This window comes from Lemur catta, chromosome 14, assembly GCF_020740605.2.
Source record: "Lemur catta isolate mLemCat1 chromosome 14, mLemCat1.pri, whole genome shotgun sequence".
Classification (NCBI taxonomy): domain Eukaryota; kingdom Metazoa; phylum Chordata; class Mammalia; order Primates; family Lemuridae; genus Lemur; species Lemur catta.
In genome coordinates this window covers 25,933,166-25,953,911 of record NC_059141.1, presented here as the reverse complement: position 1 = coordinate 25,953,911, position 20,746 = coordinate 25,933,166, and the positions used below count along the sequence as shown (strand labels likewise).

The window sequence follows — 20,746 nt, the reverse complement described above, 5'->3', positions numbered from 1 at the left end:
TTGAAGTATACCTAACACAGGCTGAGAACCACCATTCCAAGGCACAAGAAGAACAGCCTCTTCCTTGTTCTCTTGCTAATCTAATTTCAGATTAGCAATCTGTCACCCTTATGCAGTGGTTCCTGTTTGGGCACAGCCATTCAGCTATAAGAATACTCAACAATAATTTTATTGAGCACTTGTTATATAGGTTAGTCGCAGTATTGAGTACTGGGAATTTAAAGATAAACAAGACAGAATCCTGCCCTAAAAGGAGCTCAGGCTACTTGGGGAGGCAGGTACATAACTAACCTGTGCTAGTTACGTATGGTTCAGCGTAAGAAACTTGGTCTGCAGCAGACCAGGGAAGGCCATTATCCAGTTGTTTCAAATGCTCTTTGGAAACAGGGTGATAGGCAAAGAAATAAACAGGAAAATTAGTATCACCCACCCTCTGCTTCTCCATCCTGACCAAAATTATATTATCAAAGTATCAGCTGTCCTACTGAATCCTTAAGTGCTATAGCTAGAAAGTCAACTGAAATGGGAAAACAAGAAATAAGTCAAGCCGGGCACAATTTGTTTGTAGTGAAAACTAACCTTGTTTCACTTTTGGTTATCTTTAGTACTAATAGATAGGGGAAAAACACAAAGATAATATATTCTGATTCCGATAGAGCATTAGATAAGAGCCTAGGTTAGATGATACTCTTGAGTGAACAAAAAAGGCCCCTTACTCACTTTCTATTTTGCTTTATGACACTTTTAAAAGATTACTGCCTGAAATTATATTTGACTTTACTTATTATCTGTCCTTCCCCACTAGAATATAAACTCCACAGGACTGTTTTGATCATGTTCACTGCTTTCCTCCCCAGTCCTGGAAAGGGAAAGTGGTAGGGAAAGTAGTTGCTCAATATATATTTATTGAATGAACAATGTCCAAAAAGTACTCATGATTAATGAACGAATGTCAATATGGAAAGCCTCTAACTGCATGGCCAAGGTTCTGTTCAATACTTGGCATAAAGGAGGCACCACGACACAGGTGGAAGAACGTTGTAAGCTTCACAGTGAAACAGAGCTGGGTTTGAATACTGCTTTGCTACTTGGTGGCTGTGTGACTTGGGGCAAGTAAATTAATTTTTCTAAGGCTTAGTTTGCTCGTCTGTAAAATGTGGAAATGATGGCTACCTTCCAGGGTCACTGTGAAGTTCAGAGATAACATGAGTAAAAAGGCTAACATTGTTAAGAGATTCAATTGGTAGAGTCTTTCTGAAAGGCACTAAGGGAGAATCGAATCAAAATTTAAAATGCACATATTCTTTGACTCAACATTCTACTGCTAAGACTCTCTTTTGCCAAAGAAACACAGGCATGCACAAACATAAAGATAAGAGGGTACTCTCTGCAGCACTGTCTATAATAGAAAAAAATTGTAAAGTCTTAAAACACCTATCTATAGGTGACTGATTGATTAACCAAAGTACATCAAAGTGTCTAGCATAAGGCCTGGCATTTAGTAGTTACTTGATAGAAGGCAATCAGATACATAGTACCTGTAAAATTAGCATGTCTAGAGCACTTTTATGCATTTCTTCCTCACACTAATCCTATGAGGTCACACTATTTCAGATGAAGAACCAGACATGAGATAGAAACAACTTAAGTATCAATGTCAACATCCTAGTTGTTGTGTTATACCCTAACTTTGCAAAATGTCACCATTGGGGGAAACTGGGCAAAGTATACAAGGGATCTCTCTGTAGTATTTCTTCTTTTTTAGAGACAAGGTCTCACTGTCGCACAGGCTGGAGCACAGTGGCACGATCCTAGCTCACTACAGCTTCAAACTCCTGGCTCAAGCAATCCTCCTGCCTCAGTCTCTCCAATAGCTGGGACTACAGGTGCATGCCCCATTTCTGGGAAATTTTTTAACTTTTTGTAGAGATAGGGTCTTGCTATGTTGTCCAGACTGATCTCAACTTCTGGCCTCAAACAATCCTCCTGCCTTGGCTCAAAGTGCTGGGATTACAGGCGTGGGCCACTGTGCCTCCTGGCCTGTATTATTTTTTAAAACTGCAGGTGAATCTATAATTACCTCAAAATTTTCTATTAAAAAAAAACAACAACACTCTAACATGCTCAAGACTAGCAACTAGAGGAAACTCAATGTGATAACTAGAAATGTCTTCAGAAAAAAAAAAAAATAGAGGAAACTCAAGTGGCCTGACTCCAAAACTCTTCTTCAACCACCCTCACTATGTGCCTTCATTCATGCTTTTGCACTTAGCCTGGGCTTGTCTCTCTGCCTTGAATATTTTCACTTCACTTATCTAAATTCTTTAATTCCTTTCAATCTCATGTCATAAATCGTTGCCTGGCCACCTCATAAGATAGTGCTCTGTCCTACCTTTCAATTCAGATTTGACACTTCTTGGAGTACTCACTCTATCAGCAATATCTTAACTTTTCAGAACTACTCACATGCTACCTGTACCACCACATGGGTCTTAGAATTTTCACTAAACCATAATGTACCTAAATGGGGGGGGGGAGGTATATAAAGTGATTGACTCAGTGCCTGGCACACAGTAAGTACTCAATAAACATAAGTACCTAAAATAGAACACAAAAATTACAAAAAAGATTGGCAGTCAGGCTTTGTCCAGAGCAAACAAGCACTTGATACATGTCAGGTAATGGGTGCCACCAGGCAAATCCCTGTTCTACATGTCATGACACCATTCAGGTGCCTTTCCCTACTCAAGACAACAGAAACCACACAATCCTTTTAGTAAAAAAGTTTTCTTTGTCACAGCAAAAATATGCATTTATAAGGACTGTCAAGAGGAATAGGCTACTTCCGAAATCACACAGTTTTGCTGCTGGTGCCTCCAAAAGTGAAGTTGTTATCATACAAGAGAATGAAGTCCACTGAAAGGATGGCAAGAAAAATGTTCCATCTACTGAGTAAGTTTCTGGCAGATTCTTCTAGAGGTGGTTGCTGGCTGACCCCAGGGGTTTCAATAAAGACAGTGGCATCTTGATGTTGTTTTCACATATGTACTCTTGCAAACAGCTTACTCCCCTCCATGGGGTAAAATGTGGCTTCCTAGGTCTGCAAGAATTCAGGCTGTACTCGGGCCACTTTCCGGAACTCTTTAATGTGGGTCTTAGGGCACTGCATCTCGCACCAGCTGATGGGAACCATCTGGACACCTGGAAGGGAAGAGCAGGTGCTGGAGCTGGGACCCCAAAGATTTGCCTGAGAGCCTCCTCTTTTCAGCTCGGTGGGAAACTGAAGTGCCAAGCTACCTCGTGAACCTGATCTCACAAAGAAACACCTTGTTTATTCCACTGACTTATGGAGTGAGTCCCGTTTCCTTAGATTTCTGTAAGAATCATTCTAATCTCAGTAGTGTCTACATAAGGGAAACCAGGGAAAACAACGGATAAATCCCAAATCATAGCTCCCAGGGAAAGTGAGGATGTGGAAGTATAGAGCAACTCACCTGACTCACTGTGGGCTACCACCACTCCTAGCTCGTTTTCGGCAGTGGTCAGCAAGTAGTTGGACTGTGCATCACCTAGGGAGATCTGGGCACATAACATTGGTGAAGGAAAAAGAGGAAAATTATAAGTCCTCCCCCCTTAGCCACTTGAGTTGTTTCTCTACTGCCATTTCTTCTTTTGACAAGGAACCAGAAGTCTCCTGGGAATAAAGGATACCACTTTGGCCAAGACAATGTCACCTGGGCGGAAACTCTTATAAATTTCAACCTGTGAAGAAAGAACAGGAATGTTAAGTGAAAGCTCTAGATTGGGTCTACATGAAACCATTAACCCCCCTGGTAGAGCCAGTCTACTCTCTAATCCCAGAAAATAGAAATCATCATCACCACTCAACTCAGTCAACTTTTACTGCTCCTAGAGTATTATCATATAAATGAAAGATTTTGAATTCAGTAATCTCATCAGGCATCTGACTTGAACATAAGGTACTATAGTTCGCTCTGAAAAGGGTCAAGTAAGTCTGAGGGAATAGCAATGAATAAATACCCAGATTCAAAGGCAAAGAATAAACAAGCTCTCCTTTGGTATAAGAATGAACAAAAGTCATACAGAGAAGAAAGGGACAGTGAGGTAAAGTCCACACTTTATAGCAGGAAACTTGTTAAACTTCTTTGCACTCAACATTCCCACGGACCTTTGAAATTCGTTGGGATAATACTTTTAAAGGATTGAGATTCCTAGAGCCATTAAAAAGAAAAAAAGAACCAACCAACAACCTTGTCTTTTTCAGTTGCTCGGACATCTTCTTTGCTATTAAAAAAAAAAAAAGAATTAACAGAAAAATTAATTATCTGTGAGAAAGAATTATCCTCCAGATTCCTAGCAGATAAAGATCTACAAGAGTAGACAGAACAAGTCACAATCGGGATGTAGCTGCCACCCAGAGAAACAGGATGGAGAAGCATCCTCAGACCATATAGAACAGCAGTATCAATATCTCTGACTAGAGAATGTTAGATCAGATTTGGCAGGAAAGGACAAGGAGCTTTACTCCTCGGAAGAACTTGAACAGAAGCACTGTAGAACCACACTGAATCCTGAGGCTGCAAAAGGTCTCAAAAGTTAAATTATCTGGCTCACAACAATTCTTTGTCCTCGCTCAAAGAATCCACAGGGAAATAATCTACCATTTCACCCACAAACCTCTTCAATGTCTTACAGCCTTTGGGTTTAATCGATATTAAATTCAAGAAAAAAAAGGTACTTCTTTCTACTTTGTTTGGTCTGAATCATTCTGACACTGCTAATCTTCACTCAATTCTTTTTACTTTATTTTTAAACCCTCTCTTATTAATATTTTCCTTTTGTCCTAGATCGGATAACCTTCTCTTCGGCTACTACTAGAGGAGAATCAAAGCACAAAGAACAGACAAAAATAGGCAGGAGGAGTTGTAACTGTTTCTAAAAATTCCAATCTCCCTGTCTATCCTAATCTCATTCTAGGTGCCGAGACAAATGTGAAGACAACTGTATTTCTTACCGGATAGTTCCTCGAAAAGAGTTCTTAAGTGGTGTGGACCCCACATATAGGATGTGTACTTTAGCAAAGCGTGAATTAATGCTAGAGACCTGTGGAAGAGAGAGAAGACAGCATCAGAGTATTAACAGTTGTCAGTTTAAGGAGGCAGCAATACACTAGGAATTACTAGGACTTTACTCCATGCAACCCTACTTAGTTTGTTTTTTTTTTTTTGAGACAGGGTCTTGTTCTGTTGCCCAGGCTGAAGTGCAGTGGTGTAATCATATAGCTCACCATAACCTCAAATTCCTGGGCTCAAGCAATCCTCCTGCCTGAGCCTTCTGAGTAGCTAGGATTACAGGTGCATGCCACCACACCTGGCTAATTCTTTTTTGTAGAGACACTGTCTTGCTATGTTGCCCAGGTTGGTTTTGAACTCCTGGTCAAGTGATTCTCCCACCTTGGCCTCCCAAAGTGCTGGGATTACAGGTATGAGCCACTGTGTCCGGCCCCTAAGTATAGATTTTTTAAAGTGTAGAAGTCTAACATATATAGACACTGGGCATGGTAGCAAATCCAAACCTTCAACAGATCTTACTAAGAGGGCTGTATAGTGGATGGAATCTAAATCTGTATTTCAGCAGCTATATAATATTTGGATCACTGCCTCTAAAGTACTTTCAGAACAATACATAGAATTTTATGGAATAATTTTATAAACTGCTAAAGCAATTTATAAAGACAGAAACTAAGAACTGTGCGTTAACTTAACCTGGCAGTGGGTGGGGATGGGCAGGGAGTACTGATGTGTTACAATTAGTGATCAGTATAGCATCAACTTGTACCTCCCCTGAAATATCCTATAAGACTTTAACAGGAATGCTAGAAAATAAAGTCTTTTCTTCTTTGCAGAAAAAGGTATTGGCTTCAGATGTTCAAAAATCATCCGCCTTATCACCCTTTGGCACCCCTGTTTCCTAGACACAGCCAGAAACTACATACTCAGGGAACTAGCTCAGTGAAAGAACTATGCATGCCTGAACTTGGCTACCTTAATCATTACCCTAGAAATCTCGAGACTAGCACAGTCCAGCAAAACTTTCTGTGATGATAAAAGTGTCATGTGCTGACCAATATGGCAGCCACTAGCCACAAGCAGCTACTGAGCACTTGAAATATGGCTAGTGTGGTTGAGGAAATGAATTTTTAATGCTGTTTAATTAATTAATTTTCTTTTTTTGGAGACATGGTCTCACTGTTGCCCAGGCTGGAAGTACAGTGGCTTGATCATGGCTCACTGCAGCCTCAAGCTCCTGGGCTCCAGGGATCCTCCTGCCTCCACCTCCCAAGTAGCTAGGACTACAGGTGCATTTCATCATGCCCCGCTATCTGTTTAATTTAACTTAAGTAGCCATATATGGCTTGTGGCTACCATATCAGACACTACAGTTCTAGAACGACCATGATTTTAGCATTGAATGGGCAGGTGTTCTAAGCATGGAGGTTAGGCCCAACTTACCTTACAGGTTACAATAGCTCCCACATCTGGCAGTAATTGGGACTCTGTTTCTCTCATCACAGACACCACAGGAAGCTACAGAGAGAAAAATAAACAATGAATGTCCTGGCTGGGCCTTGGATAAAGGTATGTGTAGCTTGAGAGTAATATAGGAATGCTTCAGTGAACAGTGGAATATGGTCCACGTGAAATATGGATTCATTTACAGCCCAGAGCAGGGGGCTTTAGACATTTTAGGAAATAGGAGGACCAAGGGGCCACAGGAAGAATGCTGCTAGAGACATAATCTAACCATTGCAGATGAATTCTAATAAGTTTTTAAGTGATTCTCTTGGACATTCTCGGTATACAACCATATTGCCTATAATCATGGATAATTTGACTGTTTCCCCCACAGTTATATTGCTTCTTTCATTTTATTTTATTGCACATGCTAGAATTTCCAATTAAATGTTATATAATAGTGGCCATACTTGTTTTCTTCCATTTTAAGGGAATAATTACAGAGTTGGGTATGGTATTGGCTCTTGGTCTAAGATAGATATTTTGAGCCTCATCTTTTATCAATCTCTCCCTTGCTCCCTATGCTTCAGCTCTCCTGGCCTTCTTTCAGTTTCCCCAATGTACTAAATTCTGCCCACTTCAGGATCTCTGTTCAAACTGTTCTTTCTGCCAGAAAAGCAGTCTCTCCACCCACCCAACTCTTATTTATCCTCTAGATGATTCAATGTAAGTGTCAATTCTACCGACTAGGATGGGTTTGCCACATGTTCTCATGGTACCCAGTAATATTCTTTCAAAGCAGTCCTCACATTTGTACCCATACAGTCATTTGAGCATTTATGTGTTTATACGATTGTGTTTGTGCCCCTTGATAGCAGAAACCAAATGTATTTGGCTTATTACTACATCCCCAGAGGTCAGCACTGTTCTTGACACATGAAAATGCTCAAGAGATACTTATGAAATGAACAAACTTAAGAATGCAAGGACATCTGCAAAAATTATTGAATACACAGTTCTTCATTTTATAGATGAGGAAGATGAGAGAGCTTAAGTTTCTTACCCAAAGCAGAATCAAGGTCTAGTTGGCAGTACCTGTGTTCTAATTCTGCATCCTCTTTCATTGTGCTACCTGCCTTTAAGCTGCTCCTTCAAAGAGTGCTTATCTGATCCTGAGCTAATCCCGGATCAACTTCTGGGACTAGAAAGGATGGTATTACTCACACATTCAACAAACATTTCTTGAGCAGTTGCCGTGTGCTAAATGCTGATGATATAGTGGTGGGGCCTCCTTTCATGGAACTTAGAGTCAAGTAGGGGAAGAGTCTAGTGGGAAACACGTAACTGAACATTTAATTATATGCTGAAATAAGTGACTAGAAGGAAAAGAATAGAGTTCTTTGCTAGTGTTTAACAAAACAAACAAAAACCTCACAAAACTCCTTTCCTTAACTGGTGGGCCGAGAAGCGCTTGTCTAAGAAAGTGATAGTGGAGAGGCTATCTAGTTGCAAGAATGGTCTTACTAGTGGGCTAACAAGAAAGTATGTCTAACTGGCAGCCACTTAGAGTAGCATAAACCCTGCCTCTAAGGTTAGCAACATGAATATCTCTCCTACAGAGATGTTTACCTAGCAATTAAAAGAAGCTGAGCAGACAAAAAAAGGTATAAATCCTCATTAACATTTGTCAGAGCTGGTCAATCCACACTTCAAAAAGAAAGTAAATTTCTGGGAAAGGGTAGCCTGTCTGATGGACCGTCATCAAAATTCACTGCCTGTAAAAAGGTTTTTTTGAGTACTGTTTAAGCAGCCTTGAAAAGTTCCTGAGCAGACAGTGGGAGTGCCAACTTCCCCCGCTTCCTCAAGAAGAGACAGTACCAGATGCCTCCAACTATCATGAAGAAAGAAATTAATTTCTGCTATCAATCTGCTACATGAGAAACCGAAAAAGCCAACACAGCAGTTTCTCAGCTGTCTTCTGCTAGTTGGGCCACAGTCATAACCTCCCCCCCCCCCCCCCACCTTCCCTAATAAAGAGTCATAGTCGTTTGGCTTCAGGGCCAGTGCCTCTATTTCTGGGTCTGTACTGAATCAAAACTTTGCACTTCTGTCCTAAACTTTGACAAATCTTTCTCGCCCGAGTATGGACCTGACATCTTAACACTAGTAGGAAGTAGGAATTAAACAGGCTAAGGAAGATAAAGGAGCGCGTTCCACGTAGATGGCATGTGCACAAAGGCTCTGTGGCAGGGGAGAGCTTAGCGCATTAGCAACAATGAAAGAAGCCAATATAAGTTGATTGCAGTCAGTGAGGTGGAAACAGTGGCGTTAACTAGATAAAGCCGGAGAAGTAGGCGACATTCAGACAAGACTCAGCTCACTGCTGGGCTAGGCTGGGTTACGCTCAGTTCACATCTGCTTTTGTCCCAACCTCCCTCCCCGAGTGTCAGCCCCACAACCAAGCCAGATCCACACGAATGGTGTGTGGTGGCTGAGTGCACAGCAGCGGCGATCAAAGCCCGAAGAAACTGAGAGGCCAAATTGTTCTACCGATGAGGCAATGCCCACGCCTAAGGACCAGAACTCAAGGGCAGCCTAAGAGAAAAACAGAAAAGATGTGAAGCCGCTCTTTTTACCGAGCCGTTCTCGCTGCTCTTCGTCAAGCAGCCGGCAAGCGACGAAAAGATGTAACCGTGCCGGGTGTAGGTGCCGCTGCCCGGGCTGCCCTCCTCCAAATTACACAGACGTTCGCCTGCAAAAAACACGCTGCATCAGGACGGGCCCGCAGAAGCTGTTGGCCACCCAGCCTTCCAGCCTCTGTCCCTATCCAGGACTCCGTACGTGAACGGCTCACTTACCAGGGATGCAGTATCTCACGGGTGGCGCCATGCCTGCCACCGTCCTAAAGCCCGGATGAAAACGAAGCCGTCTTCTCATTGGCCCAATCCAGGCGCAGTTCCGCAGTAAGAAGTGCGCCAATTGGCCTAATTTGCCACGTGTGCCTGGGCTACTCCCCAGGGGTAAACTCCACTTCCCAGGGTTCCCCGGGACCAGTCCGGCGGCGGAACTTCAGAGCTCCTGCGCTTGCGCCTGCGCCTGGGGTTGAGGATGGGCTGCCGGCGGGTCCGGGTGCGCTGGCTGGCGCTGCGGGAGGCGGACGATGGTGGGTCGGATTGAGCCGGGCCCGGCCCGGGCGCCGAGCAGGACGGGGTGGCAGTGAGCGTCCGCAGAGGCTGCGGGGCTCCATTTGGCTGACTGGGGAATCAGCAGGCGGCAGGTAAGGGCGGAGCCGCGGTTCCCGCTCCCCATCCTAGTCCCTTTTTCTAGGGTTGGGTACTGCCCCGGGGCCTTGTCGCGAGTCTGGGTTCCTGCTCTCTCTTCGCCCCGCCCTGCGGGGCCGTGCCCTTCTCAGGCAAAGCGCGCTCGCTGGGCAGCTGTAACGGGCAGAGCAGGACCGAGGTCAATCAACCTAACCCGCCCATTTCACAGGTCTTGAAACTCAGATCCAGAGACAGGACGTGACTTGTCCAAAGTCTCGGGGGTAGTTTAAGATACAGCCCAAACCGGAACCCAAGTTTTCGACTTGCAGTCCATCGCAGTTTGACCGCGCAGCCCTCATTGAGAAATAAAGCTTTTTCCCGGTTTTTGTAACTGCAGCTCCAGTCCTGCAGTCGGATCCTCTTAATCGGTGCTCTAGTTGTGTGGGCCCCTCATCCAAAGATGAGCAGCCCCATGATAAAGCTGCTGCTCTTTTTCTTTTCAGCATGTTAGCCGGGAAGGGAAATCTGCACGTGGATAAAATGCTGCTCTTTACTGATAACTGACATCTCCTGCTCGAGATTGCAAAATCCCTAGAGCACCATTTTTGTCCAGATGAGATTTGCCACGACTTTGCTCTCAATTCATTTAACTTCTGGTGGTTTTGCAATCTGTCCCTCCCTGTCTTCTCTCCCTGCCTTCCCAGTCGGGTTTCCCTTAGGGAAACAGATGGTGACTTAGAACCTTGGGAAGAGGAGGTGTGTGCTGTGGCCTGCAATCTCATCTAATCTGGTGGCAGACGGCCACCACGGTTTGTGGCTACTATTGAGGAATCCAAGTACTCAGGGCTTGTGCTTGGGGTGATAGTAAAACTGTGCTTTGCTCTCTTCCTCCCTAATCACCAAGATAACTGCCCTCGTCCCCCCCCCCCCACATAATTTTTTGAATTGTTTTACCTCAGTTTCCAGAAAGTTTGTATGGTTAGTTGTAGCCCATTTATTACATATATCTTTCCTCTGGCATCTCCATACTCCCCCCCACTCCCCACTAACTCTCCTTTAGTTAGTGGGGAGAGGGCCTGGCCTGGCTTTGGACTTTGTTCACTCAAATCTGGTCTGTATCTGTGTATCTGCAAGCTTTTTTTTTTTTTTTGAGACAAAAGAGTCTTGCTCTGTTGCCCTGGGTAGAGTGCGGTGACATCATCACAGCTCACTGCAGCCTCAAACTCCTGGACTCAGGTGATCCTCCTGCCTCAGTCTCCCAAGCAGCTGGGACTATGGGACTATAGACATTCGCCACCATGCCCTGCTGATTTTTTCTATTTTAAGTAGAGATGGGGCCTCGCTTTTGCCTAGGCTGGTCTCAGACTCCTGACCTGAAGCAATCCTCCCACCTCCCAGAGTGCCAGGACTACAGCATGAACCACCTTGCCTGGCAAGCTTTCTGTTTATGTGTTTAGGCTGGTTGGACTTGTTTTCTAAAATGATTTCTAGCTCCTAAGGGCAATAATTCTAATAACAGTTTCTATTTCTCTCTTTATTAATCAGGAAGAATGATAGCAGAAGACATTTATTTAGTGTTATCAATTGGCAGGAGTGACTTTGCTGGTATTTGTAGGACAGATAGACATCTGACCCGCCTTCCCACTTCTGCATCCCTCCAGGTCATTCATTCAACAAGTACTTATTGAGTACTTCCATGAGCCAGGTATTGTGCTAAGTGCTTTTTTTATTTTATTTTTTATTTTTGAGACAGAGTCTCACTCTGTTGCCCAGGCTGGAGTGCAGTGGTGTCATGATAGCTCACTGCAACCTCAAACTCCTGGACTCAAGCGATTCTCCTTCTTTGGCCTCCCAGAGTGCTGGGATTATAGGCATGAGCCGCTGCGCCCGGCCTTGTGCTAAGTGCTTTATAAACATTTCATTTATACCTTACCAAGTACAATTGGCCCTCCATATCCAAGGGTTCCTCATTCGTGGACTCAACCAAGCTTGGATTGAAAATATTCTGGGGATAAAACAACATTAAATAATAACAATACAACAATAAAAAATAATACAAATAGAAACAATACAGTATGTCCTCACTTAATGTCATCAGTAGCTTCTTGGAACTGACTTTAATCGAAATGGACTATACCAATTTTTTTCTCCTCATCAGCATTATGACGTTATTTGAGGACTTGCTATAGACATCATTTCATTTCTCTTAAAGTCCCAGTTTCCAAGAACCTATTGATGACGTTAAATGGGGACTTACTGTATATATGACAACTGTTTACATGGCACTTACATTGTATTAGGCATTATAAGTAATGTAGAGATGATTTAAAGTATACAGAAAGATGTGCACAAGTTGTATGCAAATACTCTGGTATTTTTTTATCAGGGACTTGAGCATCCATGGATTTTTGATATCTGCAGGGGGTCCTGAAACCAATCCTCCCCACCCATTATGGGATGACTGTGTAATTATAGAATCATACAGGGTTAGAGCTGGAAGGAACCTTAGCATTTAATCTTGCACTCTCATTGAATGGGAAGACTAGAAGATCAAGTCCCGGCAGGGTTCAGTGATTTGCCCAGGGTCACAGTACTACTTAGGGACGTAAGAGAGGACCCTAAGGAATTGGTAAATCTAGTCCTTGAGGCAGGCATTTCCTGTAGAGCTCAGAAATTCAGGAGGTAGCTGAGAAGAATCTGAAAAGTGGAGAATCTGAGAAAGAGGATTTTTTTTTGGTTTTAAGACTAGGAGAGATAAGGTGGCATATAATTCAAGTTTATTACAAATGAGGAATGCATCTGATTTGCATGCTGTTGCTCTAAAAAGTATTTTAGCAAATAGGAAACTCTCCAGTAACCATAGGAAGGGAGTGAACAGTGGTTTGGACAGTCCAAAAGTCACCTAGCTTTGTTGTTGGGGTGAAGTGTTTTGTCCCACTCTTAACATTTGATTGTGAGTGTCTGCTATTTTGAAAATTCATGCTTCCAGCCAAATCATGGTTTGAAACAATAGGAGTCCAACTCAAAGGAGGTAAAAGTTTGAGTTTTTTTTTTCCTCTCTCTTTTCTACACTTCCCGTTAATTCTCTTAGCTTCCTAGGAGGTGATGGGAATGGCCAAGTTCTTTATCCTGGTGCTGAGTTCCTACTGAATTGTCTTTTTTCTCATTTTCTATAGGCCTCGTCTTCTGGGTTTCTTTTAGCGTTAGGACTTACAGGGCTTGTGGAAGGAGGTAATTAAGTGTTTTCTTTGAAAGGCCTTCTAAGATGAGCCAGAGTGCAAGGAGAGTACCATGCTCCAGTTACTGAATTGAAACCATCCCTACAGTGGAGCAGCCTCCTCCAGTTTCTGCTGGGTTTTGAGCTACCTGTTAAATAAGTCAGTGGAGTTGTCAAGGACAAAGCAGCACTCCCTGGCCGCCTTGGGGGAAATCAGATAATTTCTTTTCTGGTAAAAGACTTTAATCTAAAGAATTGATGATGAAACTATCATCGAAGGAATATTTTAGGGCATCTGTGTCTTCTGATCTGGTCATTGCCTAGGCAGCTGATCTCCCATGGCTGTTGGATGGGGTAGAAACTGCAGAGAGGAGATGGAGGCATTGCAGGGGAGCCATGAAAGGGCTAAAGAACTGGGAAGACTGGTTGGGAATCTTGGGGCCAAGGGCAGCAGCTGTGGAGGTTCTTGGGTGTCTACCTAGAGCAAGGCAGGAGAGACTCTTGGCTGAGAGGGCAGGCCCTGAGGTCTTCATGTTGGTGGCCCCTTCCACTGCTGGCGCCTCCTTCCTTGGTGTGCTGCCCTGAATACCTGAAGTTGTCTTGGCTACCTTATCCTTGGGTTGGGGCTGGGAGTGGAATTGGAGACAAAGCATCTTATGTCATGCAAGGGGTGGCTGGCCGTCCTGACAGGAGACAGGGACTCTCATGCTACTAGGTTAAGTCTGCTGGCCTGTAACATCAGCCCAGAGGGAATAGCAAGGAGTATCTTTGCTCAGACTCAAATAGCACCGTAGATGTAGTGCAGGATCCCCATGCTGTGCACTCACTCCCCCACTGCTCTTTGGTGAAGAGCAATTGTTAGGAAGTATGGCAATGGGTCAGGGCAGGCAGGAGACCCCGGGAAACCTCTGCTACAGTGGCCATGCCCAGAGACAGAGCGGGCATCTTTGTCCATGCTCCACCCAAAGGTCTGCCTACACAGACAACTCCAAAGACTGCTTTGGTGTGGGGCTGCCTGTCTCTCACCTCCTACCACGGCCCTTTGCTCTAGCTCTAGGCATGGTTTTTTTTTTTTTTTTTTTTTTTTTTGAGACAGGGTCTTGTTCTGTTGTCCGGGCTACAGTGCAGTGGCATCATCATAGCTCACTGCAACCTCAAATTCCTGGGCTCCAGGGGTCCTCCTACCTCAGCCTCCCAAATAGCTGGGAATACAGGCATGAACCACCACACCCAGCTAATTTATTTATTTATTTATTTTTGAGATGGGGCCTCACTATTGGCCAGGCTAGTCTCCAACTCCTAGTCTCAAGCGATCCTCCTACCTTTGCCTCTCACAGTTCTAGGATTACAGATGTGAGTTACCACACCCAGCTTGATTTTTTTGTTTCTTGTAGAGATGGGGTCTAGCTATGTTGTTCAGGCTGGTCTTGAACCCTTGGCCTCAAGTGATCCTCCCGCCTTAGCCTCCCAAAGTGCTGGGATTATAGGTGTGAGCCACTGTACCCACCTAGGCATGCAAATCTCTGGATTTGAAGATTTGCTGTGCACCCACATGGTGTGATGTAAATACGATTGCAGGCTCAGAACCTTCAGTCCCTACCCCAGTAATGTGGTTGGGACATTGGCACTGGACTGTCTGTGGAAAAGTGAGGTGACCTTCCTACTTCTCACAGCTGGTAACTGTCCTAGCTGGGTGTGAGTCTTAGGTCTTTGCCCTCCACGCGAGTACTTTGGGCCTTCCCACTAGTAGGGGAGGGAGGGACAGGACTCAGGCTGGATTCTCACAATGCTGTGCTCTTCCAGCAGCCATGAGGGGCCAGCAGAGCCTGCTGCTGGGCCCGGCCCGCCTCTGCCTGCGCCTGCTTCTGCTTCTGGGCTACAGGCGCCGCTGCCCACCTCTGCTCCGGGGCCTGGTAAAGCGCTGGCGCTACGGCAAGGTCTGCCTGCGCTCCCTGCTCTACAACTCCTTTGGGGGCAGTGACACCGCTGTTGATGCTGCCTTTGAGCCTGTCTACTGGCTGGTGGACAACGTGATCCGCTGGTTTGGGGTGGTGAGTGATGCCCAGGGAACAGGAAAAGGGGTGTTTGGGGGAGCAGAGGGACATGTCTCTGATGGACCCACCCTAGGTTTTGAAGGCCAGCCCCTACCCGCAGGGAAATTCCTGAGTCTGCCTGATATAGCTTTCTCACTGTGTCTTCCTGACCTCACTGGTGTCAACAGGTGTTCGTGGTGCTGGTGATCGTGCTGACGGGCTCCATTGTGGCCATTGCCTACCTGTGTGTCCTGCCCCTCATCCTCCGAACCTACTCAGTGCCACGACTCTGCTGGCATTTCTTCTATAGTCACTGGAATCTGATCCTCATTGTCTTCCATTACTACCAGGCCATCACTACTCCGCCTGGGTACCCACCCCAGGTGGGTCCCCACAGGGGAATGGGGGAGGGGGAGAGTTGAAGGCTATGGGAGCTAGTTCCAGGAGTGAGGGAGAGTGCCTTAGTATCATTTGAGGTACAGAACTGGCCCTGTCATAGTTGTCATGATGCTCTTCTCCCTTTGCACAGGGCAGGAATGACATTGCCACGGTCTCCATCTGTAAGAAGTGCATTTACCCTAAGCCAGCCCGAACGCACCACTGCAGCATTTGCAATAGGTGGGTCTTGGCTTTTCTCTGTGAACCCCAGCTGTGACCCTTCTGCTGTAGCCCTAGGGCAAAACCTAGACTTGAGGTTTGCTAAGATATGTATGAAGCATGTCCCAGGCAATGTGCCATCTCCTGACAACTTGTTCTTAGGATGGTCCTGTGAGTTAGGCATTATTACTGCTTATGGCAGCTGGGTTCAGAAAGATGAGTTACCTTGTCCAATATCATACAGCCAATAAACCACACAGCTGGGTCTGAAGCCAGGCCTGGCTGTCTTCAAGTCTGTGCCCTTTCCACCTCAGCAGGATGCTGGGCCTTGTAGGAAAGGACTGGCACTGACATCTCAAGAATCTTGGCCACCGTAACAGAGCCTGTGTCCCTCCCTCACAGGTGTGTGCTGAAGATGGATCATCACTGCCGTATCCTTTTGCCTTCTCTTCTGCCTGAGGCCTTCTTTAGCGCCAGAGCGCAGTGGGCTTATGAGGAGTTAGTAGAAGAGGTGCGGGGCTGACCATCTCCTTGGGGAGCAGGAGCTCACAAGCACTCGGGCACATACCTTCTTGGAGCAAGGAATCATCTAACAGCTCCTTCTTCTGTAGACTGTTGTACTAACAGCTGTTGGATGGGAAGAGAAATTTGGGCTTCTGTGGTCTACTGGGTGTGTCAGATGGAACCATGGGTCCCCTTCTGCTGTCCCGTACAGATGTCTGGCTAACCCCAGCTAGGCTGAAGTATTGGCAGACTCATTTTACTGCAGGATTTCAGTTTCCATGATTTCCTGGTGGGACTTCAGGGCTCTAAAAAGCTTAGAACACTTTCACCTCAACCTCAGGAAAACAGTCCCATATTTTCCTACCTTTGGAAAATAGTTTTTGGTGACTAGAAGAAGCCTGAGGCTTGGGTGATGTCACCATCAACCAAAGATGAACCCGAGAAGCCTGGATACCCCCTGAAATTGTGTTTGATTTTGTCCTTAATCATTTTCCCACCAGCCTGGCTGAACAATTGCGTGGGCCACTATAATCATCGGTACTTCTTCTCTTTCTGCTTTTTCATGACTCTGGGCTGTGTCTACTGCAGCTATGGAAGCTGGGACCTTTTCCGGGAGGCTTATGCTGCCATTGAGGTGAGCTCACTGTTAGGAGCAGGGCAGCTCCATAGCGCAGAACTGTGGGGTGTGGAACATGTCCCTAAGGATGGGGCTGGTAGCACCCCCATTCTAGAGGCCTGAGAGTATAACCAGCACTGTTTTCCATCCCCTTAGAAAATGAAACAGCTCGACAAGAACAAACTACAGGCGGTTGCCAACCAGGTGGGCTGTCCCTGCCCCACTGCCTCCTGCTGCTCAGGCCTGGGCATGTAGAGTTGCTCAGGCGACTGGGACCGACCTGCTAGTTTAGTTGTAGAGGCTGGCTGCGAGGCCACAGTAGATGGGATCAGGAGTGTTCAGGGAGGCTGTCTGCAGTGGGTAGACTAAGTGGCCCGAGGGCAAGCTGGAAGTCCCTGGAGTGGACAGTCTTCGGCTATCTATCCCACCATCACCTTCTCTCTGGGCTGAGCAAGCACTCTGCCTTGGTGATGGCCTGAGCAGCAATGAGTCTATGTTAGTCTGTGTAATGGGGTTCCAGGGGACAGAGATCAGCCTGGGCCAGTCTGATCATCCCTTGCTCCTGGTCCATCCACATCTGGATCACCCTCACCCCCCCGCTACTCCAGTGCCTTTTAGGACTCTTTAATCTGCTGAGCACATCTTGGGCTCATGATTGTATCTCTGCTGTCCTTTCGCAGTCTTTAGTGGAAATCTGGGTTTTCCCCCTCCAGTCAGTACATTCTGGGTGTGGTCTGGTCTCTCTTGGGAACATAGCCACACAGAGTTCCAGCCGGGGATTGGAGTGGCTTCCCCTGGAGCCCCATTGGTGTTGTCAACGTGAAGGCTCAGGGTCAGTTCCTCCTGTGCTTTGCCATCTTGTCCAGACCTGTTCTGCCCAGTGTTTGTCCACATGGTGCTGCCGCTGGGCTTGGTCCACCCATCTGGCTGCTGCCCTGACTCCTCTGTGGCTTTTATCCCCATTTTCTCTGCCTGGGTTTGGATCATCACTTCTGCCTGTAGATGCTGGGGGCTCTGCTGGCAGTTGCTGGAGACCAACAGAGCAAATGAGTCAGGCTTTTGCTATTTTCTTTTTCTAGACTTATCACCAGACCCCACCACCCACCTACTCCTTTCAAGAAAGGATGACTCACAAGAGTCTTGTCTACCTCTGGTTCCTGTGCAGGTATTTAATTCTCATTTTTGATAGTTTTAAGGGAGGGGCACCTTCAGAAAAACCTTCAGGTGTTCACAATCAGGCAGGAACCCATCCCTAAGTGAACTGCCACTGTTTACCTGGTCTAATTTATGTTGGCAGAGTCTGCACTTAATTTTCTTCAGCATTTTGGGGCAGGGAACATTAAGAATACTAGCACAGCTTGTTACTAAGCACAAGGATAAAAGCAAATGTTTGTTATGTGCCAAGGTAAATTAAACTTCTTTTATTTCATCCTCATAGCACCTACCTAAAGGGCAGGTGGCTGTATTTATAGATGAGGAAAACTGAACATTAAAGGGGTGGAGTGACTTGTTCCATGATATACAGCTAGGAATGGTAGAGCTGGAATTTGAATTTCATGCCATCCCATTCCCACCTCCAGTATTTTTACTACTCCCTACTATCTCCCAAGCACGGGTGTGAGACAGGGTCTTGCTCTTTCTCCCAGGCTGGAGTACAGTGGCGTGATCATAGCTCACTGTGGCGTCAAACTCCTGGGCTCAGGTGATCCTCCTGCCTCAGTCTTCCAAGTAGCTGGGACTATAGGTGTACACCACCACGCCTGGCTAATTATTTTTGGTTTTTCTGTAGAGATAGGGTCTCACTATGTTGCCCACTTCTGGTCTCAAGCAGTCCTCCTTTGAGGCCCCCCCCATAGTGCTAGGACTACCAGCAGGAGCCAGTGTGCCTAGTCTATTTTTCTCAGTAAGAGACAGGTTCTCACTATGTTGCCCAGGCTGGACTGGAACTCCTGGGCTCAAGCGATACCCCTTCCTTAGTCCCCAGAGTAGCTGAGATTATAGGCGTGAACCACTGTGCCTGGCTGATGCTGTTTATAGATATAGTGAAGTAAAAGTTCACCTAGAATGCATGTAGGGAAATGAGGAAGACTTGGGCAGAGGGGTTGCTACCCAGTTGTTGTAGGTTAACTCAATTTCAGAACTACTTCTTCCAGCCCTCTTGAAACTACCCACCAATCTTTGCCTCTCTTTCTTAGTTCCGTGGCACTTGCTCTGGGTGCCCTAACTATATGGCATGCTGTTCTCATCAGTCGGGGTGAGACTAGCATCGAAAGGCACATCAATAAGAAGGAGAGACACCGGCTACAGGCCAAGGGCAGAGTGAGTAAGGTTGAGGGCTTGGGGTGGTTGGGCAGGTGGGTAACTGAACCTGCCCTCCCGTAGACAGAGGCCATGGTGAGGGCTGACTAGGGCAAGCATCATAAAAGGCCAGAACTTGCCTACCTGACCTGTAGCTTAGTCAGTTTTGTCTCAAAAATTAGGAGGGGATTAAGTAGAAAAGGTTTGTAGAAACACGGTATGTTTTTCTTGGCTCTAGGTATTTAGGAATCCTTACAACTATGGCTGCTTGGACAACTGGAAGGTATTCTTGGGTGTGGACACAGGAAGGTAAAGTAAGATACAGAGCTCTGTGACAAAGATGATGTTCTGTACTTGTGAACACTTGAAATGTGACCAGTGTGATCAAGCAGTTTTTAATTTGATTTCATTTTCACTAATTGAAACAGCCACATGTGGCTAGTGGGTACTGTCTTAGTGTAGTTCTAGACTCTAGGAGTAGCAATAATTGCTCATTTCAGCCACACAGGTTTGAGGCCAAAACTGTGTGGTTCTAAGTAACAGATGAACTTCAACATGACTACAGTAGAATCCAAAGGCGGCTGTTCTCAGGAAGGGACCCCTAGATGTAGGACATAGTGGCTACCAGTTGTCTCTCATTTGTCATTGGCAGTGTCTGGAGTTCAAGCCAGTAGTTTGTGAGATTGAAGTAATCTGTGACAGAGGTCCTAAGACAATAAATGGAGCTCTGTCAGCCTGAGACAAAGGAAAACCATTTTCACATTGCAGTTACCGAGGCAGTGACAATAAAATGACTCTAAATACTCTGCCCTATCCCCACCCCCCTTCTCATTCATTACACTCCTGCCAATCACCGTGCTGGCAGTGGTCCCTTAGAAGTTTAGCTTGAAATCTGTAAAGGTCTTCAGGGCACCAGAGAGTACATTTAGTGGACAAAACAGAAGAAATTAGAACTTTTGTTACCTTTGTGATTGATGCCAAGGTAGCTTCAGGATACCTTGATATATGCTTGCTGAGGATTGAGGATCAGGAAGGACCAAGAACTTTTAGAATTCAGACATTTCTATCTTCTCTTTTAGGCACTGGCTTACCCGGGTGCTGTTACCTTCTAGCCACCTGCCCCACGGGAATGGAATGAGCTGGGAGCCCCCTCCCTGGGTGACCGCTCACTCAGCCTCTGTGATGGCAGTGTGAGCTGGACTGTCAGCCACAACTTGAGTATTCATTCTGCTTCGTACGTTGGGCCAAGGGCAGCTTTTCTTGGAATCAGTGATCAAAAAGAGCCAATGGGCCTGCCTCAGAGTACCATGCAGGGACAACTCAAGGACAGCCTTTTGGCCACTGTAGAAGACACAATGTGAAGAAATTTGAGGACTGGCATCCTTTTACTCAGGCAAACAGAAGTTCCAGGCCCAGACTAGGGTCAGGCCACTGCCTCGCCCAGTGCTGACCCTGGCCCCTCCTGGTTATAGCACCTCTTAGACTTGCTGTCTGAGAACACACCAGACTGGTACAGCTGAGATCCCAGCTTCTCAACAGGGCAGAGTTACCAGACCTGCTGCTGAGGTCACTGCCACTTCTCATATGCTGCGGAAGGGAGCAAAAATAAAGGTATTTGATTTTTAACAACATGCAGCTCCTCACTCTTTGCCTCACTGTAGGGCAGGGAGGGGGAAAGTCAAGCT

The 20,746-nt window shown here is 45.8% G+C and overlaps 2 protein-coding genes across 9 annotated transcripts; one reads left to right on the top strand and one right to left on the bottom strand.

The window, feature by feature from the left end:
- Positions 1–2,868: 2,868 nt before the first annotated feature.
- Positions 2,869–9,451, bottom strand: EXOSC1 (exosome component 1). 2 transcript variants are annotated; one of them, XM_045568728.1, is made up of 8 exons: positions 9,395–9,451; positions 9,173–9,288; positions 6,534–6,608; positions 5,036–5,124; positions 4,272–4,305; positions 3,712–3,762; positions 3,495–3,579; positions 2,869–3,201 (listed from the first exon to the last, which is right to left on the bottom strand). In XM_045568728.1, the coding sequence occupies exons 1-8, from the start codon at positions 9,423–9,425 to the stop codon at positions 3,095–3,097; spliced, it is 588 nt and encodes a 195-aa protein (XP_045424684.1). In that variant the 5' UTR covers positions 9,426–9,451; the 3' UTR covers positions 2,869–3,094. The 2 variants fall into 2 exon arrangements, with proteins under 2 accessions (XP_045424684.1, XP_045424685.1); XM_045568729.1 differs by lacking the exons at positions 9,173–9,288; positions 9,395–9,451 and having other exon boundaries at positions 4,265–4,305.
- A 155-nt stretch (positions 9,452–9,606) lies between these two features.
- On the top strand, positions 9,607–20,692 carry ZDHHC16 (zinc finger DHHC-type palmitoyltransferase 16). 7 transcript variants are annotated; one of them, XM_045568720.1, is made up of 11 exons: positions 9,607–9,813; positions 14,817–15,064; positions 15,235–15,429; positions 15,576–15,664; positions 16,046–16,074; positions 16,648–16,781; positions 16,920–16,967; positions 17,843–17,928; positions 18,959–19,082; positions 19,300–19,370; positions 20,141–20,692. In XM_045568720.1, the coding sequence occupies exons 2-11, from the start codon at positions 14,822–14,824 to the stop codon at positions 20,253–20,255; spliced, it is 1,134 nt and encodes a 377-aa protein (XP_045424676.1). In that variant the 5' UTR covers positions 9,607–9,813; positions 14,817–14,821; the 3' UTR covers positions 20,256–20,692. The 7 variants fall into 7 exon arrangements, with proteins under 7 accessions (XP_045424676.1, XP_045424680.1, XP_045424679.1 ...); XM_045568724.1 differs by having other exon boundaries at positions 19,300–19,375; positions 20,141–20,229; XM_045568722.1 differs by lacking the exon at positions 9,607–9,813 and adding an exon at positions 11,390–11,501.
- The last annotated feature ends 54 nt before the right edge of the window (positions 20,693–20,746 follow it).